The 23,991-nt window shown below is 33.3% G+C and overlaps 1 protein-coding gene across 1 annotated transcript; it reads left to right on the forward strand.

Moving 5' to 3' along the window:
* The first annotated feature begins 338 nt into the window (after window positions 1-338).
* On the forward strand, window positions 339-21,873 carry LOC141588862 (GDSL esterase/lipase WDL1-like). The gene is made up of 7 exons (XM_074410248.1): window positions 339-409; window positions 5,249-5,345; window positions 20,071-20,148; window positions 20,367-20,507; window positions 20,737-20,813; window positions 20,899-21,060; window positions 21,442-21,873. Exons 1-7 carry the CDS (start codon window positions 405-407, stop codon window positions 21,653-21,655), a joined length of 774 nt encoding a protein of 257 aa, XP_074266349.1. The 5' UTR covers window positions 339-404; the 3' UTR covers window positions 21,656-21,873.
* The last annotated feature ends 2,118 nt before the right edge of the window (window positions 21,874-23,991 follow it).

The raw sequence follows: 23,991 nt of genomic DNA on the forward strand, positions 1-23,991 counted from the left end.
TTTATAAGTTATATTTTAAAATTTTGACTTCAAAACTCAAAATTACTTAATTTATATGTATAATTTTTGAGCTATGTTGTATTTTTTAGTTTAATATTTAAAAGGAATGAACTCAAAAATTTTATATATATAGTAAGACTCATAATATTTAAAATAAAATTCAAAAAATTTATTTTAAAACTCAAAACTTTACACAATCAGAAGTATTACGAGTATAATCTATTAACTACGGAGTTCAATATTTATATCATGCGTAGAAAGTCTACATAACATATTAATAGGATCTTCTTTCCAACTACCTTTTACAAGTTTTTATCTAGGATATTTAAACTAACACCTTATTTTTAGGAATTTATCTACTCTCCTCCTTCATTTTCTTCAAAAAAAAAAACAAACAAAAGGAAATGACAAGACTAAAAGAGATTATATTCCTTGCCTATTCACGTCAAACATCATACAATATATATCAATACAATTACCTAAGTTAGCTATTCTAAATCCCACAAATCATGGGCAATTAGCTAGAATCAGGGGAGATCAATCCCATACAATAAGCAACTAAATAAGCTAAACTAGGAATACAAATAACAGAATATTTACTAGAATATTTACAAGAATAAGTCAATATTGGAAAGATAATATTGACATATTCTAATACGCCCCCGCAGTCGAAACGGGAGGTGAACCGACATTGAGACTGGCCCGGAAATCATAAAATAGTATTTTTGGCAGTCCTTTAGTAAATACGTCGGCGTACTGATATCTTGACGGAACATGGCGAACTTGTACTTCATTTATTGCGACTTTTTCCCGGACAAAATGGATATCTAATTCAATATGCTTTGTTCTTTGATGATTAACCGGATTGCCCGATAAATAAATAGCAGACACATTATCGCAATATACAATGGTGGCGCGTTGGATAGGACACTGAAGCTCAAGGAGTAGATTTCGGAGCCAGCATGACTCAGCTACGACATTTGCAACGCCACGATACTCGGCCTCCGAACTAGACCGTGAAACAGTAGGTTGTCGTTTTGACGACCAGGAAATTAAATTATGGCCAAGGTAGACACAATAACCGGAGGTTGAACGGCGGGAATCGGGACACCCTCCCCAATCAGCGTCCGTGTAAGCAACAAGGGAATCGGTGTTCGACCGACTAATATGTAAACCATAATGGAGCGTACCCTGGAGATATCGAATGATACGTTTAAGGGCTCCGTAATGCTCGTCACGCGGGTCATGCATAAATAGACAGATTTGTTGCACCGCGTAAGAGATGTCGGGACGAGTGAATGTTAAGTATTGTAATGCCCCAGCAAGGCTCCGGTACAAAGATGGGTCGGAAAAGGGTTGGCTGCCTGTAGCACTAAGTTTCGAATTAGTATCGACGGGTGTGAGTGCGGGTTTGCAGGAGGACATATTGGCTTTGGCAATTATCTCCTTAGCATATTTAGATTGATGCAAAAACAATCCCTTGGCGTGTCGTACAGCAGCAATGCCTAAGAAAAAGTTGAGAGGACCCAAGTCGGTCATGGAGAATTCGGACTGGAGCAGAGACATAATAGTAACCCGGAGAGAATCAGACGATGTGGCAAGAATTATGTCATCAACGTACAAAAGGAGATAGGCTAGCTGACCATCTTTATTGTATATGAATAGAGAGTTGTCTGATTTGCTATGAAGAAACCCAATTGTAGAGACATAACTTGCAAAACGTTGATACCACGCCCGTGGTGCCTGCTTAAGACCGTATAAAGATTTTTTTAAAAAACATACATGATCGGGTCGTGATTTATCTCGAAAACCGGGTGGCTGATGCATATAAACCGTCTCAGCAAGGTGGCCATGGAGGAAGGCATTTTTAACATCAAGTTGATGGATGGACCAATTCTTTGACACGGCCAGGCTAAGTACGGTCCGTATAGTAGCGGGTTTGACCACCGGACTAAAAGTCTCTTCACAATCAACTCCGACCTGCTGTGACCTGCCATTAACCACAAGACGAGCTTTGTATCGCTCCAAATCACCATTAGCCTTAAACTTATGTTTAAACAACCAAAGACAACGAGTAATATTGACATTCGAAGGTCGAGGCACAAGAACCCAAGTCTCATTCTTAATGAGGGCATCGAATTCGTCTTTCATGGCACGATTCCAATTCGGGTCTTGGAGGGCAGTGATGGGACATTTCGGTATGGGTGAAAGGGTCGTAGCACATAAATCGATGATAGTTTTGGGTTTAAATATGCCATGTTGAGCTCGAGTTGTCATTTGGGGTGATGGGGCTGGTGGTGTAGGTGGAGTCGGTGGGGAGGCGTGCGGTGGGGATGAGGCAGGAGACGCCATCGGAGAAGGAGCAGGTGACGTTACAGGGGTAGAGGCAGGGGAATTCCTAGGGGAATTTGGAGGAGTTGTATGTGGTACAGTGGGCTCGGGGTGATGAGGAAGGGAAGTTGAGTTTTGTAAGTGGTGGGCCACATATGGGGAAATATCATCAGTAAGAAAATTGTAGGAGGTAAGGTCCGTGGGTTTTGGGCTAGCAAAGGGAAAGACCGTCTCGTCAAAAGTCACATGTCGGGCAATAATAATTTTTCGAGTCTTAAGATCATAGCATTTGTAACCGCGATGAGAAGACGGGTAGCCTAAGAAGACGCACGGGGTCGCTCGAGGGGCGAGTTTATGGATGGTGGTAGATGGGATATGTGGAAAACAGAGACATCCAAAAGTGCGTAGATGGCTATAAGACGGGTTGCGAAGGTAAAGACTCGATGTAGGTGATTTGAACTTGTTGGCTTTGCTAGGGAGTATGTTATGGAGATAAGTGGCCATGGCAAGGGCATGGTGCCACATGGAAGGGGGTAAGTGAGCATGTATGAGAAGAGTCCGAACCATATTGTTAATAGTTCGTATTTTTCTCTCGGCCTTACCATTTTGTGAAGAAGTGTGTGGGCAAGAGAAGCGAAATAACATCCCGTGAGACTTGCAGAAATTATGAAACAAGGAGTTGTCGTACTCGCGACCATTGTCGCATTGTAGTGTCTTAATGGGGGTTTGAAATTGGGTTTTTACCATGTTATGAAAAGTTGTAAAAATAGCATATACCTGAGATTTTTGAGCAATAGGAAACGTCCACAAAAAATTCGTGTAATCATCAATAAATAAAATATAATAACGATGGTGAGTCGAACTGACGACCGGAGAGGTCCACAAGTCCGTGTGGACAATATCAAAAGGCTGCAAAGTTTCAGATAATGACGTACTAAAGGGGAGTCTAACATGTTTACCCAATTGGCATGAATAACAAAGAGACAAAGACCTACGAGGACGACATGTGATGTCGGATTTATTACAGACAGAATTTAAAATACTAGGGCCTGGATGACCTAAACGTCCGTGCCAAACATCGGACGAAACAGCGGTAAGGGCTTGAGTTGGTGCAGTAGCGGTGTGGTGTGTGGGAAGAAGAGGATAGAGATCCCCCGTGCTATTACTTCTCAGAAGCGGCGTCCCCGTCTTGAGATCCTTCACGGTAAAACCAAACGGGTCAAATTCCACAGAAACACAATTATCAACCGTAAATTTGCGGACTGAAACCAAATTCTTAATAAGACGAGGCACATGTAGCACGTTATTCAATTTAAGGGAATTATGAGGGAAAGGTAAGACAGTGTGACCAATGCCACGAATTGGAATCAAGTTACCATTACCGACGACAATAGCACGATTACCACTCAAAGGAGAATAAGAAACGAGATTACCGTTGTTTGAGTTCATGTGAGACGACGCCCCGGTGTCCATATAATAATTGTCGTCGGACTGTTGCAGGTTGAGAGATTGCATTACAGCGGCCAAGTCCGTGGGAACCAGTGCTCCTGGTGGCATGCCAAGGACGCCAGGTTGAGCGAGGAAGGCCTGTTGAGGGCGTGGGCCGAGAATGCCTGGCCCATTGTTGGCGGCTGGTGGTGTCCAACCGGAGGTTGGGTAAGGACATGGCGGCGCAGTCCATCCCTGTTGAGAGGAGGCAGGCCACTGCGCAAGTGGGACCCACGCCCAGTTAGAAGCAGGGGTCGTGGATGATGTCTGTTGTCGGCCTGTTTGTTTAGAGGAGCCACCAGAATTATTGCCATAATTACCACCTCCGTGATTCTTACCCCGATAATTATTTTTGTGATGACGATTCCCCTTTCCCTTGTAATTATTATTCGAGTGGGAGGAATGGCCACCATCTTTGGAAGTGTTTGGGGGCTTGGAATCAGACGAGGCAGCCATGAGTGCATTGTCAGAGGACATACCAGAGTTTTTAGCTTTCCGAGCTTCTTCCATGGTGAGCATTGAGCGAGCTTTGTAAAACGACGGGAGCGGATCACTTTGTTGAATGATAGTGGCCACGCTATCATAACCCTCAGACAAGTGGGTCACGAGTTGGAGCACCAATCGAGTCTCGGACACCGGAGAACCGACATTAGATAACTGATCAGCGAGCATTTTCAAAGCCTGACAGTAAGCAGAAACATTAGGGTAGTTATCCATGTGTATGTTGCTGAACTGTTGCTCCAAAGTGACGGCACGAGAGTTTTGATTGTCGTTAAATATATCCTTGAGACGGTCCCAAGTTTTCTGGGCCGATGCACCAGGTTCAAGGATAGTATGCAATAGGTCGATAGAGATGGTGCTAAAAATCCATTGTTTAACAATGGCATCAAGACGATCCCAGCCGTCATCCTTCTTGAGAACCGCACCTGTGGGAGGAGCGATATGGTCAAGAACGTCAAAAGCACGAGCAGTGTTCAGAAAAAGCTCGGCCCATGACGCGTAGTGCACATTCTCGATTTCAAGTGTGATGGGGACAAAATTCTTAATGTTTGAAACTGAGTATGCAGGGGAGAAGGATGGCTTGGATGGTTGAGCGTCGTTAGTCATGGTGAGAGAAGAAGGAGAAGAAATTTTTGTGAAGGAATTATTGGAGCGGAAGCAGAGAGATCGAGATAGGATGATACCATAAAAGAGATTATATTCCTTGCCTATTCACGTCAAACATCATACAATATATATCAATACAATTACCTAAGTTAGCTATTCTAAATCCCACAAATCATGGGCAATTAGCTAGAATCAGGGGAGATCAATCCCATACAATAAGCAACTAAATAAGCTAAACTAGGAATACAAATAACAGAATATTTACTAGAATATTTACAAGAATAAGTCAATATTGGAAAGATAATATTGACATATTCTAATAAAGACCACAATTCGTATTGTTTGGATCGTCGATCGTACAGCTTAGCTTCGGTAATGGAGGTTGGGGTGCTAATCTTACTGATCTTTATGCTCGCAAGGTTACTTTTTCTTATTATTTCTCTTTCTTTTGCATTTACGGCTTCATACTTTGTCAGTCTGTCCTTCATTTTTCGTTCAAAAACTTCTTTTGTAAGATTGTTTTACGATTAACTTATTGTAAAACCGCCATTTGTTTATCCAAATAGGTACTTAAAACAATCTTTACGAGGATAACTAAAAAGACGGTTTTACAATAAAGTGATCGTCAATATGTGGTTTGTTGAGATATGTGTCGATATGTTAAGATATCGACATATCATAATTTGGGAATACGGTATATTGAAATATATCGCAAAGAATGATATCGTGATTTTCAAGAATAAATAAAAGAGGTTTTACAATCGGGTTTTTTCTAACGGGCACACGTTAAGAAACCATAAAAGGAAATATTCTCAGGATAATTTCATGATAAATTTAGAGATGAACTCATTGTTGCTATTTTTAATGAAATTATCCTGAGAATCTTTCTTTTTATGGCTTCTTAATGTTAGAAAAACCCTTTACAATAAACGGATCGTCAATATGTGGTTTGTTGAGATATGTGTCGATATGTTAAGATATATACATATCATAATTTGGTAATACAATATATTGAAATATATCATAGATTCAAAGGGAAAGATATTGTGATTTTCAAGAATAAGATATATTTAGTAACCGATATGGCGATATATATACACCGTAATTGTAATACGAGTAGTTAGAGATACGAACAATTATAAATAATACGACGATTCTCTTTATGAATTACTCCTCTCTCAAATTCTAATATGGTTTTTAAGCATTTTATGTTTTTTCTTAATTCCTAAAACAGCTACATAATACTCCGTATATATTTTAACTATTAAATATCTCTCTTATAGGTTATGTTTGTATTCATTTTGATAGTAGTTCATATATAAAAACAATTTTATTTAATTTATTAAATATATAAATAGTTATTGAAAAAAGGAAATTATATTAGGTACTTTTTTGAACAAAATTGATGGTAATCTATAGTAATAAACAACACCTCTTTTGAACGAGTAGTTGTATGTAATTTTCAATATTCTTTTATTGTCAAGTGTGACATTAGTTGAAAGTTGTTACAAAATGTGTAGTTATTTGGACTTATTTCATTGGAGTTATTATTATGAAGGCTTCTGGTTTTTCTACTTGTGTCTAAATATTAGACATGCATATTATCTGGCTGGTTTACATTTGCAGTGTGTTTAGCTGAAAATGTCTCGTTTTTTATTCGATTATCGTGTACATGCAATTTGCAAATAGGTACCTCATAATCCATTCACCTTTTTCTGTTGCTTGGCATATATTCTTCTATATTGTCTTGTTACAGAATAAAATTGATCTTGGGACTCAGCTTAAACTTTTGATTTTGGTTGAGATGAAATAATCTTGATATGTCTATCTCTATTTTTCATTACTGTTTAGTTTTCATATATATATATATATATATATATATATATAGAGAGAGAGAGAGAGAGAGAAGAGATCATGTAAGGCCATGATATATATTGAGTCCATAAGGTCTTTTGTGAGCCATTGGATGGAGGGAGATGGAGGGATGAGATGAACCCACCAAAAGTCATTATACAAGCAAATTAACACACTTTACTAATCCACCCTAATTAACCACTAATTTACTATATATTTGTTTTCTACCCACCCATTTCTCTCTCATCTCACACATTTCACTCTTCTCTTCTCTCAAAACCTCAAAAAAAAAAACCCAAAAAATCCAAATAAATAAAAAACCCAAAAAATCCAAATAAATAAAAAAAAACCCAAAAAATCCAAATAAATAAAAAAACCCAAAAAATCCAAATAAATCAAAAAATCCAAATAAATCAAAAAACCAAATAAATCATTCATTTCTCTCTTCCTCATTCACCACCACCCACCACTATCCCAACCGCCACCACCCACCGCCCACATCCACCGCCACCTCCACCACCGCCGTCGGTAATTATATAAACTCTTTTTTTTTTTTTTTTTTTTTTTCCATTTTGCGTCTCGGTTTATTTCGTCACTTTTTTTTTTTTTTTTTTTTTTCGATTTTGTGTTAAATTAGTTGTTTGGGGTCGGTTTATTCTATTTCTTAATTTTTGTTAGTTTTTGTTGTTATTTATTCTTTTCAAATCTATTCTTATTATACGTTTTTTAAATAAAAATTTCGGGTTTTAAATATCGTTTTTTTTGGTGATGTACTTTTTTTCAACTAAGATCTACTAAAATATTGACTAAAGTTATACAAATAAGGACTAAAGTTATACAAAAATTGACTAAAGTTATACAAAAATGAACCAAAGTTATACAAAAATAGACCAAAGTTATACAAAAAAAGACTAAAGTTATACAAAAATTGGACTAAAGTTATACAAAAAATTGGACTAAAGTTATACAAAAAATGAACCAAAGTGATACAACAATGGACCAAAGTTATACAAAAATGGACCAGAGTTATACATAAATGTACCAGAGTTATACAAAAATGCACCAGAGTTATACAAAAATGCACCAAAGTTATACAAAAATGGACTAAAGTTATACAAAAATGAACCAAAGTTATACAAAAATGAACCAAAGTTATACAAAAATGAACCAAAGTTATACAAAAATAGACCAAAGTTATACAAAAAAAGATTAAAGTTATACAAAAAATTGGACTAAAGTTATACAAAAAATGAACCAAAGTTATACAAAAATGAACCAAAGTTATACAAAAATGAACCAAAGTTATACAAAAAATGAACCAAAGTTATACAAAAATCGACCAGAGTTATAAAAAAATGCACCAAAGTTATACAAAAAATGGACTAAAGTTATACAAAAATGAACCAAAGTTATACAAAAATGAACCAGAGTTATACAAAAATGAACCAAAGTTATACAAAAATGGACTAAAGTTATACAAAAATGGACTAACTTTTGTATAACTCTGGTGCATTTTTGTATAACTCTGGTCCATTTTTGTATAACTGTGGTTCATTTTTGTATAACTTTGATTCATTTTTTGTATAACTTTAGTCCAATTTTTTGTATAACTCTGGTGCATTTTTGTATAACTCTGGTGCATTTTTGTATAACTTTGGTTCATTTTTGTATAACTTTGATTCATTTTTGTATAACTTTAGTCCAATTTTTTGTATAACTTTAGTCCATTGTTGTATGACTTTAGTCCAATTTTTGTATACCTTTGGTGCATTTTTGTATAACTCTGGTCGATTTTTGAATAACTTTGGTTCATTTTTGTATAACTTTGGTTCATTTTTTGTATAACTTTAGTCCATATTTGTATAACTTTAGTCCATTTTTGTATAACTTTGGTCCATTTTTGTATAACTTTGGTTCATTTTTGTATAACTCTGGTTCATTTTTGTATAACTTTAGTCCAATTTTTTGTATAACTTTAGTCCATTTTTTCTATAACTTTAGTCTTTTTTTGTATAACTTTGGTCATAAAATGTATAACTTTAGTCATAAAATGTATAACTTTAGTCATAAAATGTATAACTTTAGTCGTAAATAGTAAAAAAATCAAACAATAAATATGAAAAATATGAAAAAAAATAATAATAACAAAAACCAAAAAAACTCATAATAACAAAAACAAAAAACCAAATAACAATAATAAAACCAAAAAACCAACAACCCAACCAAACCCGAAATCTAAAATAAACCAAATAACAATAAAAAAAACCAAATTTAAATATCGTGTGTATAACTCTAATGCACGCAGTGTATAACTTTAATAGACAAGATTTATAACTTTAGTCATAAAATGTATAACTTTAGTCATAAAATGTATAACTTTAATGTTTTAAGTGTATAACTTTAATCGTAAATAGTATAACTTTTATAAAAACCAAATAAATATGAAAAATCGTAATTAATCAACAAATATTAAATCTGAAAAAAAATTAAATAACAACCATCAATAACCAACAAAAAATTAATAACCAACAAAAATTTAAAAACCAAATAACAATAACCAACAAAAAATTAAAAATCAAATAACAAAATACAAAACACAAAAAACAAAGAACAAAAGAGAAACAGGCTAATAATTGTAAAGTTCAAAACAAAACAAAAACAAAGAACAAAAGAGAAAAAAAACGGAAGTGGTGGGTGTTTTGGCAACAAACTAACAGCACACACACAACAAACAAAAAATCAAATAAAAAAATCAAATAACAAAACCAAAACAGCCTAATAATTGTAGATCTGGGAAAAAAAAAATATAACAAAACCAAAACCAACACAAACTCAAAAATCAGAAAAAAAAAACCATCGAAAACAACGCAAAAACCAATCGAAAACGAAAAATCCCGAGGGTGGTGGTGGAGACCGCCGAGGGGAGAGGATGAGGGAGGTTGCAGAGGGTGTTGTGGAAACCACCGAGGGTAGTGGTGGAGGTTATGGGTGGTGGTGGCCAGATTTGGCGAAGGGGGTTAGTGGTGGCGTTGGGTGTGGTTGTCGGGGTAGTGGGTTGTCGGTTAAAGGACAGGGGTAGTGGGTTGTCGGGGTGTGGTTGTCGGCGGTGGTGGGGCTGGAAGTTGGCGGTGTGAGGAGGTGGAGGCAGTGATAGGAGGGTGGTGGGGTCGGGTAGTGGTGGGGTGGTGGTGGGTCGGGTGTGGTGGAGTGATTTTTGTGGTTTTTTTTTTTTGTTTTATTTTAGTTTGGGTTTTTTTTTATCAACTTGGTTTTTTTTTTTTTTTAGAGAGGGTGGGAGAAAATGAGAGAGAAAGAGTGAATGTGAGAAATGAGAGGGGATGAGTGAATGAGGAAGTGAGTTGGGAGATTAGAATGGTGGTAGAGTTATACACAATTAGGTAGAGTTATACACAATTAGGGAAGGAGATTAGGGAGGGAGAATTGTGACCCTTTAATGAGATGTAATCTCATCCCTCCATCCCTTCCATCCAAGGGCTCTTATAAGGACTTAGGGCCTTATATGGTATGAAGGCCTTATAAGAACCCTTCTCTCTCTCTCTCTCTCTCTCTCTCTCTCTCTCTCTCTCTCTCTATATATATATATATATATATATATATATATATATATATATATATATATATATATATATATATATATATATATATATATATATATATATAGAGTGAGCATCCCATGAGTCTAGCATCTTAGATGAGTCTAGCATATCAATAAGGACCATTGGATCAACAAGATCCAATGACCCTCGTTCAACCACGTCACCCCTAAACATTCAGCCAAATTATAAAACCTAAACATTGTTTATCGCAGTCTTATTATTTTCTTAAATTTTCTCTCTCTTCAGATATTTTCTCTGTTTCTCTCTCTCTAGTAACTGCAACCATCTCTCGTTGCCAAAAAATATTCCACAATCAAGTAAAATTATCACCACAATCAATCGAAGATCTTCAAAAAAGTATAGTCAAGATTCCGTTGCATCCGTTTCTCACATATTGGAGAGGTATAAATCGCGCTCTTTCCACAATTTTTTTTTAAAATTTTTGTTGTGATTGATCTTATCGAATGTTGTTCTTGATTGATATGAAGAATTTGTCAACTGATTTCTGTTCAATTTTGATTTTCGTTTTCAACAAAAAAAATTAGGGTTAGTGTTGTGCTTAAAGTGATTAATTGATTTTTAGTCCTAATTTGTATGTGTTCATATTGTTGTTGTCGATTGTTCATACTATTAACTTTGATTGTATTGTTCATAGTGTTTGTGCAAAAATTAGGGTTATGACCTGATGAAATTGTGCGTAGTTTTAATTTGTGGTTTTTAATTTACGGTTGAATTATGTATTAATGTGTGATTTTGTGGATTGTTAAATAGTTTTATAATATCATTTTTATATTCTTCATTTGTCGATTCTATGTATTCATAGTATTTGTCAAAAAGCTAGGGTTACGACATTATGAAATTCATAACTGGATTTATTTTCATGAAATTGAGCGGAAACTGTCGCGATTAAATTAGCTTTTGTAAAATTTTCAACACATGTTACTGTAATATTGTTACTGTAATATTGTTATTCTCAGAATAATATTATCTTTGCATCACATTATTGTATGGTGATTTTGCAAAAGTATAACTGGACTTGATTTCAAGAAAATTGGGGTAAATTTGAGGATTAAATTTTCATAAGATATTTGACGCATGTTACAGTATCATTGTTACTGTAACATTGTTACAGTAACATTGACACTGTAACATTGTTACTGTAACATTGATACTGTAACATTATTACTACACAAGATAATGCAGTTATTATTGAGCAAAGGTCAATATTTTTTTAATCGAACTTGCAATATTATTATAACTATATATATTGGATGTTGTAACATCATAAAATAATATTGTGTGCTTTTGTCCAATTAAATTTAATGGTATAGCATTGTTATAAACTCAAAAGAGTGATGTTGAACACTAATAATGCTCAAATGCTGTTTTAAATTTCAGGAAATTCGAAGAAGAAAGTTTGATTAAGCAACACAAAAATTCGAGTTGCGCAAAAAGATGGCACATACAAACAAAGAGTAAGACATCGACATGAAGATATACGTGAAGATGACAACGTTATTGAAGTTGAAATGCTAGTATAGACTTTTAACATTGTTGTGAGATTTTGGCGTGGGATTATGATGTAAACTTTAACATTGGTGTTTTGTGGTATTATGTAACAAAGTTAACCTTGCCTTTTGTCATTGAAATGAATTCAAGTTGAAACTTAAATATTGTTACAAATATTACTTTCATGAATCAATTATGTTACAATAATGAAATATTGTAGTAGCGTCACCGTAATGATGTTACAAAATACTAATACAATAATAATTAAAGACTAATCTCTACCTTCACATTTTTAAATTAATCTATACACTCTGTTATATAGTAAATGAACAAGATAATTATTACTCTATCGTTGTTCTCGTGTTATTCTTGTAATGATTTCTTACGATGAATCGTGTTCTTCGTAACATTGATCTCCCTTTGATGAAGTAAATTAAAAGATGTTACAGTAACATTATCACTTTAAAGTAGCATGATCAGGATTAGTTGTATAAGTGTTAATGTACCGAACTAAATAATATTTCTCTTAATATTGTCCAATGTTACCTTGATAAATAAATTATGCAACAACAAAAATGTTACGATAATAGTAATCAGCCTTGCTTATGAAAAATAAATACATGAATGAAAGTCGTTATTGTATTACAAACAAAACATTAAAAGCTCATAAACTCCATTATGTTGAACCTCTTTGTAGCGTCGATGTAAACTTTTGAATGGTCCGCAAAAATCTGCTTATGAAAAGAAGAAAAGATCACTCGAAAGTGTTCGGAGGTCTTGATCATTAACAGAGGATGACCGATGATTATGAGCCTCATCGAATTCACTAATATTACAGCCCCTTCTTCAAAGATAAATATGATATAGCAATCAATCCTTGGTAAATTGATTCACCTCTGAGCATGAAAAACATTGACAACGATTAATATAAGACTATATTGCTATTATTATGAAAGACTCAGACATAAAGAATAATGTTATTGTTATCAAATATTGAAAACAAGTTATGTTTTACTTGTTATGGAGACCTAGTATTACCGTAATAATGTAACAATAAAATATCAACATCGTATGACATTGATGAAATAAAAAGAAAATCACCAAACCAAAAAAAAAAAACTCAGATGCAAAGGAGTAACAAAATTATCTGTACACATATTCTTACGATCCATACAACTAATGAACATAAAATCCGATGAAAAAAAAAAACGAATCGTAAAAAATATAAGTTGAACATCAATTACGAAAATTAAAAATTCAATAACCAAATCGAGTTGCTGTAATTGAATAAAAATTTAAAAGCAACTATAAAGGTGTAGATCTAGAAAAAAAACCTAAAAATCAGGGGCTACTCTTTTTTATATGGCATAGATGCAAGCACTGAAACAACAAATCACTTTTCTAATGTTTATCGATAATAAATGATAACATTATAATGAAACAACTTCATCAGAAGAAGGTGCTAAATATAACATTATACAATTATAAAGATATTAGAACACAATTTCACTGTTACTGTAACACACTCACACAATAACACTGTATTACAATTATTTCAAGTTCAACTTTGTTTGTTCAATTTTAATGTTATAGTAACGTTTATTCTGATAACATGCGTCGATTATTTTACGAAACCTAATATAATTCCTACAGTTATCACAATTTTCATGAAAACAAATCCAGTTATAAATTTTACTATGTCATAATCCTAATTTTTTGACAAACATTAAAAACACATATAGTAGACCGTAAACAATGTGAAGATGGTGTTATAACACGAAACATCAATTAAAAGTCAACAAAAATGGAATTAGAATCATGCTCTAGTTAACCACGAGATCTAGAAAATTAAATATTCAATTTAATCAACCACAAAAATTCTATTATCAATCTTAAATTTCTTTTTTCGTTTGCATTCTAATTAAAGATCCAACACACATCAATTAAAAGTCAACAAATCTGGAATTAAAATCGAATCATAATAGTGGCGTAAAATACTATGTTCATGAACTCTAAAACACACGAAAATTAGGTTTTAACATCCAGGTGTTTACTTGAGATGAAAAATCGTTGAGAAAATAAAAAATACATAGGAAAATCAAGAGGAAACTAAACATGAAGAAATAGTGAAGATGATTCACCTGAAGGATAAGCTAAATGTTTGAGATCCGAAAATCAATTGATGAATGAAATCGAAATTAATGTCGTTGCTTGAATTAAATTAGTGATAATCGAAAATTTAAATAGGAGGAAAAAATCATCGTTAAAAATCGTAAATCGACATCAATTTAATCGAAAGATAAAGGATCAATGAAATTACTGCGCGCATGTTGATGTCTCGAGAATCGCATCTATAGTAGCAACGATAAATCGAAAAACACATGGAAAAAAGGAATCGAATAAGCGGAGGAAATTGGAAATCAAATTGAAAATCAAAATTAAGTTGAATAAATTGAATCGTATGACAGGAGTTGATTGAATTCTTGAATTAATTGATTCCAGAATTGAAAATTAAAATTAGGTTTGTATATTTGGGATATTTGTTTTACAGGAGAACGAAGATAGGGAAAAGAGGGGAATTCGTAGAGAGAGAATAAATAAAGAGAGAGAAAGTGATATTGAATTATGAGGATAGAAGCGTGAAACTGAGGTTTATGTAGGTTAGTTTTAATTTCTGAGATTTAATCTCAGCCGTTGATTAGGAGTAGATCTAATGGATGAGATTAAAATGCTAGACTCACCTAAGATACCTAGACTCACTTGATGCAATTTCTATATATATATATATATATATATATATATATTAGATTTAATGCCCGTGCGATGCACGGGCTACTTGTTAGAACCTTTTGTTATGGTTTTATTTATACTTTGAACGTTATTTGATTATCTAATTTATGAGATTGATTTATCCGTGCGACGTGCAATGGTAAGATCGTCCGTAGTAACCATACTTGCACTTTAACCGAAAAAAGTGAAAATTCACATAACTTTTTCCTAATAACTATGTGCGTGGAGAAATATAAAGAAAGGATACATACTTCGTCATGTATAATACATTATTATTGTAACTAAATTAAACTTAGAACTTGAACTAAACTAATAGAAGCTTAACTTTTCTGAACATAATTTATAGAAGCTGAATTGAACTAATAGAAGCTTAACTTTTCTATATTACACTTATAAAAGCTGAACTTAACTTAAAAAAGGGTGACTTTAAGTTTAAAACAACATAACCTAAGTAACTAAGCCAAATGACATTATTATAATATCAATATATAAACCCAATAAATTAAAATGATAAATTATTTTATTTTCTTAATAATTCGGAAGAGTGAAGTGTGCGTGCTCATGACCAATGCTAGATGAGAAGCATAAACTATCTGCTTTTGTTTTTTCTTTTTAATATATACATAAACTATCTCACACTTCTAATTAATTAAGCCTCTACATAGAAACAGATAATATTTTGATTAGGCTTCATTAGCTCCACAGTCCACACCATTAGTATTGTATTTGCATATGAATACAATGAGATAAAATATTATCTTACTCAATATACAATAAGTTTTACATATTCTTTTGTTATCTCTAAAAATATATTCCCATTAAAATTTCTTGTTTAAGACAATATTCTAATTAATTAAGCCTACACATAAAAATATACTGGAGTTAACCCCAAGACAAGGACCTGAACTTTGTTTTTTTTTTCCATTTAAGGATCTCTACTTTAAAATTTTCCAGTTAAGGACTTCATGTCCCACTTCCGTTATTTGCCATTTAAAACTAGAATCAAAAAAATAAAAGGCTTAATCTCCTCTTTCCTTCCTATCCAGACCTAGAGAATTCCAGAGAAAGCATAGCTAGCCATCTCTTTAATTTAACAATTAGTCTTGCTTCCCTCCCTCCTCTATTTGGGTCATTTGTGAGAGAAAATGGTATCCGTCACTTCAAAGTGACGGATACGTGCCGTCACAAATGAGATTTTGTGTTAATTTAATCGTCTAATAATTCTGCCACCATTATTTTCCAAGCAAGATTATCCCCAGATCAAAGATTTGGTATGTTAAAAGTAGATGAGAATTATGGATTGAAATTTGAAGCCCACAAATTGTACTATGGAGATACAATTTTACTGCTCGCACATCAAGTGTTCGGCGAATAGCACAAACTCATTCGGAGCTTTCATTCAAATCAATTAGCAATAAATTTAAGATCATACTTCGTAAAGAAATTTCAAAAACTATGTGAATTCCGTCATCGGATTTGTATACAAGTTCGGTCAATATTTCAATTTACTTATGTACATATTCAAATAAGAGTCAACTTCAAACACACTCTTGCCTTGAGAAATAGGAACATACATCGGATGTACTACCTCAGACCTCATTAGTTTTTGAGCTTATGTGTATTTTTTCTGAGCTTTTTAAAGTTTATAAGTTACATTTTAATTTTTTGCCATCAAAACTCAAATTTAACTGAGTTTATATGTAATGTTTTTGAGTTATATTGTAATTTTTTGAGCTTAATGTTTAATTGAATGAACTCGGAAACTTTATAGTAAAACTCAAAAATTTTAAAACAAAGCTCGAAAACTTTATTGTAATGCTCAAAAACTAAGCAATTGGTGGTAATACATCGGATGTATAATCCACTTACTGCTCTTGCCTTCCACCATTGATGAGCCCATTTTGTGCTTCATAATCCACCTGAGCATTGCTAGAGTAGTAGACGGTAAAGGAGATAATGAGATGGAGAGAAAGATGGGGAAGAAATGTGTATTTTGATTTTAGTATTTTACCTACCACAAACATTCGAACAAATTGGTTCAAAAATGTATATTCCAGCTTTTACGGTATTTGATTTTTTTGCTCAATGTTTAACGTTAACGGAAAATGTAACGGTGTATGTGCTGGAGTCCCTTATCTGTAAAATTTTAAAGTTCAGGTCTTTATCTGGAAAAAAACTGATAGTATAGGTCCTTGTCTTTGGGTTAACTCAAAATATACTCCCTCCTATTTACTATATTCTTCCCCTTTCCTTTTTGCATAAGAAATAAGAAAGTTATTTTGAACCACACAAAACACACTAGCCCACGTGTAATTTAATTTGGACCACACAAATCAACCCAAAAAAGGAAATAGGGAAGAAAACCCGAATAATCCGAATATGGAAATAGGGAAGAAAATGGTGAATAGGAGGGAGTAATATTTTGATTAGGCTTCTTTAGCTCTAATGGTTAGTATTGTATTTGCATATGACTGCGATGAGATACAATATTATCTTACTCAATATAAAATAAATATTATAATATCCATCTTAAACTTAAAATAGGTAAAGTATGGTAGATGACAAAAAAAAAAAGACATAGCCGAAGACTAATAAAAAATTTGTCCCACTCATTTACATCTCAAAACGAAGACTACCAATCTAAAAAAGGTTAACTATGGTACACAAAAACTTACAAATAGTGATTGTTCGTATTCGTATTTACTATGTACTGTATTTCATATGTACGTTGTACAACATAAACTTAAGCCTTTATATACGGACTATCTCGCATTAAATTATGAAATGTTCAACAAAAAGGGGGAGGATAGGTACAATATCGGCAATTACATTGGGGCACACATCAACTCGAATTCTAATCGTGTAGTTAGAGCCTAGAGGTACATAATGTGCCATACGGTGACCCGCTACTTCTCCATTCTAATTTACAAAATTGTAACTTATTCATTCGAAATTCGCTCCTAACTCAAGAATTTCCTTCACAAAATTCCTCATGTAATATCTCGGGGTATTTTGTGCTTTAAGGCTTTAAGCATTTAGATCAATTGTTTGGAGTCGGATTTTAGAATTACTGAACGATCCTTCATCCGCCTTGCTACTATCAACCCCCACAACGCCGCTTTCGCCTTCGTAACATGAACGCCCCATTAGTGTCTAACCTGCTTGACCAATGCGCGTCCCACGTATCCCAAATGATCTCGCACCACTACCTCTTTAATTATCGAGCCATTACATATTAATAATATTTTTTTTTTGATGTTGACCAGAAGTATCCCCTACCGACAGTTGGGCAATCTCCTTCGGGGTACTGAAGGCAATTTAATGGGTTGACCCCTCCCAAGTTTGGCTTTTTTCATTCGCAAGAGTCAGGAATCGAACCCCTGACCACTTGTTTAAGAGATGAAAGCCCTTACCACTCACACCAGCCAACTTTGGTACATATTAATAATATTGGTAAGCATTAAGGAATAGCCGTGCAATAAACATCACGTATAACTTTTAATAAAGATAAAACGACAATCTTCTAACTTTGGCATGTCGTTAGTTGATACCTTACGACGTGAACGTAAATGTGCGGCAAAAAAAAATAAGAAAATAAAGTGATCATGACCAATGTAATACTATGAGCAAACTTAAAAATACGTGGAAAACTAATTGAAAGAAATTGGATGGTGACAATGAATATGTATGTATCTATATATATATATATCTATATATATCTATATATATATATATATATATATATATCGGTATTACTCTTTCACATACGGCTTTTACTCTTTCATTTACATTTTTCCCATAATATTTCCAATCACTACCCTTCTCTCAACTAAAAAACCTTGATTTTATTCTCTCTTACTCCTAAAATCTAATCAAATTTCACTCAAATTCTTCAAATTATAGATCTTAATTATTGTATCGAACAAGTAGTCATCTCGATTGATTAAACAATTACATTAATTTGTTATTTATTACACGCAATTGCATTTTGCGTGAAAAATGAATTTGTCGAAGCTTTAGTGCGGCAATACACAAGTTGAATTTGTCGAAGCTTAGCAATACATCACGTTTCATTGTACATATTTCTTGTCAATATTATATATCAATCAAATTGTCATTTGTCATTCAAGACTTGATTGTCTTTTCCTTTATTTTTTTTCCAATTAATTATGAATTATTTCATTCATAGCCTCATAGGAGAACATGGATTGACTGGGGCTCACGGCTATAGTCGTTGGTTGGGGGGAAAACGGCTAAAGTATGTGGTCGGCCTCTGGTAGATGGGTCGCTGGTGGGTAGGTCGTTGGTGATAAGGGTGGTTGGCGGTGGTCAGGTTGGGGAATGAAGGTGGTGACAGTGGCGGAGAAGGGGCGATTGTTTTTTTTATTTATTACTCCGTATTATTGATGGATAGTATGGGAGACGATGGATGAGAGAAAATTGAAAATAAAAAGGGTAAAAGGGTAATTTCTTTATGTGAAAGAGTAAAATGCGTATGTGAAAGAGCAATAGAATTCTTTAACAAACTAAATATCCTACCATCAATTTTGCACATCTGTTACAAACTCTATCTTTGAATTTTGTTTAAAAAAAATTTATCTATTTTTGTACGGATACAAACTACAAACCTACGGTGATATGGCTTGTAAGTGTTTGCAAATTGTTGGACTCTGTATAATCGCTCGAAAAAAGCTTCATTTATTAATATAGATAGATAGATAAATAGATTCGTATAAAATAAAGATGGAAGATTATGATGGGAATTGGTTAGACTTAGAGGGAATAATTAACAACCACCATGAGGTCACAATTAAAGATGCAATCCGGATAGTTGTATACATGATCATAGGTTACATGTAGCATCGTATAAACATTGTAAATAACGATACGAAGATTTTGATCTTATTTGTTCGGTACTCAGTAGTATTTGCATCCATGTGCAAAACAAGTGTATGTATTAACAAGCATTGATATTCGCTCCGTCTTAGTCGATTATCTACGTACTCCCTCCGTTTTTTTTATACAAGTAGTTTTTACAGCATTTCTCTAGTATTAACTATTAACACTGTTTTGTATAAGCAATAGAAGCTTGCAGTTTTCCACTTATTGTGTGATTTTCTCGTCGAGCTTTGTCAGTAGAAAAAAAAACTGAAAGAAGTATCCCTTATGGTAACGCCTGGTTCACATTCAATTTATTGTACTTTCCTAGTTTTCTCTGCAACTGTAATTGTTATCAACATGCGCTGTATAGTTTTTAAATGTGTCGTGTAGAGTTTGCTCTCGTCATCCTGCGTGCTCTTATTCTATTTATTACCAGGAAATATGCTTTTCTGGCGCTGCTGTTCAATGACATCTCGCCTTCTGATATGCTCAGGCCGACATTGTTTTACGAGGATATAGTGGCTGGACCTCTCGCTGTGCATTGCAGGTCCTTGACAAAGTGTTTCCAAAGGTATGATAATGGTAACGTAGTTTATAAGTTAGAATGACCTAACATAAATTATCAAGGCACTTATCGATCTTAAAGTATCTTCTATTACAATGCATTACCCGATTTCAAATTGTTTTGTTGGTCCGAACTTGAGATGTGCTCTTTACGGAGTACATCCTTACAATAACGTAGAACCCCATTTCCTAATTAGTGTTCTGTTGGTTTTGTCTTCATTTTAGGATGCTGGAGTTCAGCCATCATTAGTCATAACATACTTTGGAGGGAACGATTCGATAGGGCCTCACCCTTCTGGCCTCAGCCCACATGTACCTCTTTCCGAATATGTGGACAACATGAGGAAGATTGCTACTCATCTCAAGGTGCTTTTTCATTATCTTCATTCTGCCACATGAACCTCGGGTTTGGGGAACATAAAGGAAGATTAAATCTCGTTAAACAAAAATAACTTGGATAAGCACATGCGAGTAGTCCAACCCGATATCCCTATAATCCATTGACTAAATGCAGAAGAATCGTTGTTAAGCTAGGTCCTATACCCCCCAGAATTTAATTTCAGTGAAAATCCTAACATAAACCTCCTAAATTTAGGGTCTTTCGGAAACTACACGGCTCATTTTCCTTGGCGCTCCTCCCGTAAATGAGACCCTTATTCAAGAATCAAAAAGGTTTTCTCCTTTAAACCCTTTTTCACTTCTTTTTTTATTTTCAGGAAAATCAAAATGCTAATTCTGCAATGTGTTTTTTTGCCAGATTGACATCTTGTACGTTTCTTAAGGACTTAGTTCGAACCAATGAACTGTGTGGCAAATACTCTAGAGCTCTTATTGAGCTATGCAGGGAAATGGATGTCAAAGTTATTGATCTTTGGACTGCGATCCAGAAGAAGAACGACTGGTTGACAACTTGTTTTACGTAAGTTTACTTGATTATTGAGTAGCTTCGAACTTTATTAATGATGGCTTTTATTTTCTTGTATAATCAATCATATGCAACTTATTTTTTGTATAACACACCCTTATCCGTCTCAATCATTTGTTTATATTGAAAGGCAAACATATAACATTAGTGCCTCAACGGGTTCTCCACATGGTAGGAAAAGGGGTTGGATGTAGGAAAGCCGCTACCTAACAATTTGTTATCAATGTAGAAAAAGTTGTTTTCAGATTACAAATAGTGAAAATTAAGTCGACATCAAATGACAGCTAGTTTTTTTAATGAAAGAATCATACTGATATGTTAGAAGTTACTTGTGGGCACTCAATGTAAAATGTTAAATTTAAGCTGAATTCTCAGGGACGGCATCCATTTAACCGCTGAAGGAAGCAATATAGTGACAGAAGAGATTCTAAAGGTGCTTAAAGAAGCAAACTGGGAGCCGAGTTTACACTGGGAATCCATGGAGGCCGAATTTTCAGAGATTAACCCTTTTGGCCCCGTCAATTCCGATGGTATTCTCGCACTTAATCCGTCTGAATGGGATTTCCATCGGAATGTGCAGTGGAAATGAGTGACTCGGAGATTTCTTAGGTTCCTTGCAGCTTGCAGTTGCAGGGGTGACCTGGTAGGTTGAATACTATTGAAGTACTGGTAGGCTTCTTCAAAATAAATTGGTTACTTGCTTCTGAAATGCTGTACACAATGTCGCCATCTGCTAGTTTGAGCTTGAGTTATTCAAGTTCCGTATCATTGTAAGACCAACTCAAATCCTTATGTATTCCTTGTTTAGTAACCGTGTTAATGGGCTATGAGCCTATGATCGATCACCTGTAAGTGGCATCCTATCTATCTATATATATATATATATAAAAGAGAGTTTTTTCGAGCGATTTGAGAGCGTCCACATCATCAAAAATAAATTTAGGAAAGTATAATTTTTGATGTAAAAATAAAGTGGAGAATCTTTTAATTATTATAATATGTATATTTCCTAAATAATATTCAAGTGATATTTCCAATTTTTATATCAAACTTTTACATTTCATTTGTCAAAAAAATATCGTTAAAAAAATTATGAAAATAATATAATTAGTTTTGTGGTAAAAAAAATGCTATCATTAGAGTATAAATTTCATATTATTTGAACATATTAAAGATGGTGTAGTTCTTAATATGTAAAATTGTGTACTTTTTAGTATGTTTTGTCCCACATTGGAAAATAAGTATGCGTGGTGAATATACTACATATAAATAGTAGAATTGTCCCACATCGAAAGATTAGTATAAGGTGAGTTATTCTATAATTATAAATAGGAGGCATACTTGGAACTTAGGCATCAACCCAAAATCTTTTGAGTCTCTTAAGTATTGTCTTGGAGAGCTCTTAAAAGTTTATATCATTATATTTTCTACCTATAGATTTTATATGTCCCACATTGAAAAATAATGTAGGTGTGGTAAATATACTACGTTTAAATAATATAATTAGAATTGTGTTAAAAAAAATTTATCATTAGAGTATAGGTTCATATCATTTGCACATATTTTAATTATGATAAAAAAAATAAAAAACAAACGTATGAATATTAATAGATAATATAATATTTACTTATTATTAAATCAGGTTGGATGTCGAATTAGGTTCAAAAAATATGGTGTACTTTTAAATATGTTATTCGTCTCACATTGAAAAATAATGTAGATGTGATAAATATACACGATGTATAAATAGTTGAATTGTCCCACATCATAAGATTATCATAAGGTGGGGTGATCTCATGATTATAAATAGGATTTATCCTTGGAACTTAGGTATCACCCCAAATATATTGAATCTCTCAAATGTTAAATTTTTAAAGTTGTAACATTTTTTTAGGTGTGAGAAAGATCGATAAAATGGTCAATATTATAACGAAAATTTTATATCATTATAATTTCTACCTATAGATTTTATATGTCCCACATTGAAAAATAATGTAGGTTGGTAAATATACTACGTTTAAATAATATAATTAGAATTGTATTAAAAAAATTCTATCATTAGAGTATAGGTTCATATCATTTGCACATATTTTAATTATGATAAAAAAAAAAAAAACGTATGAATATTAATAGATAATATAGTATTTGCTTATTATTAAATCGGGTTGGATGTCGAATTAGGTTCAAAAAATATGGTGTACTTTTAAATATGTTATTCGTCTTACATTGAAAAATAATGTAGATGTGATAAATATACACTATGTATAAATAGTTGAATTGTCCCACATCATAAGATTATCATAAGGTGGGGTGATCTCATGATTATAAATAGGATTTATCCTTGGAACTTAGGTATCACCCCAAATATATTGAATCTCTCAAAGCATACTTATTATATAAGAGACTTTAAACATAATCTTGAATTAAATGTTAAATTTTTAAAGTTGTAACATTTTTTTAGGTGTGAGAAAGATCGATAAAATGGTCAATATTATAACGAAAATTTTTCATGGTACCCTCGAATTTTGTTAGATTACACATAATACCCCTAATTTTATGTTTGTACATATAATACCCTTGTGTTCACTTTTTTCATAACGCTGTTACTCCTATGAGTAATTGAGCATGCCATGCTATTTGTGTTTTGTTATTTATGTATTAAATGTTAGTTTATTAAATAAAATATGGATTTAAGAATCGATGATGAAGTGTTTGTGTAATAGATAAAAAAAGAAAAAGACGTCAAAAGTCATAGGAGTAATGACGTTATGACGGAAGTTGTCAAATGGTATTCTGGAAAAAAAAAAAGGTGAACACAAGGGTACTATTTGTAGAAACTTAAAATTAGGGGTACCATGTGTAATCTATCAAAGTTCAAGGTTACCATGAGAAATTTCTAATATTATAATGATATAGTTAATTAAA

This window comes from Silene latifolia, chromosome 1 (genome assembly GCF_048544455.1).
Source record: "Silene latifolia isolate original U9 population chromosome 1, ASM4854445v1, whole genome shotgun sequence".
Taxonomy (NCBI): domain Eukaryota; kingdom Viridiplantae; phylum Streptophyta; class Magnoliopsida; order Caryophyllales; family Caryophyllaceae; genus Silene; species Silene latifolia.

Coding starts and splice junctions, on each gene's coding strand:
- LOC141588862 (XM_074410248.1), top strand. Junction 20,149..20,366: donor TTGACAAAGTGTTTCCAAAG/GTATGATAATGG, acceptor TCTTCATTTTAG/GATGCTGGAGTTCAGCCATC. Junction 21,061..21,441: donor TGGTTGACAACTTGTTTTAC/GTAAGTTTACTT, acceptor CTGAATTCTCAG/GGACGGCATCCATTTAACCG.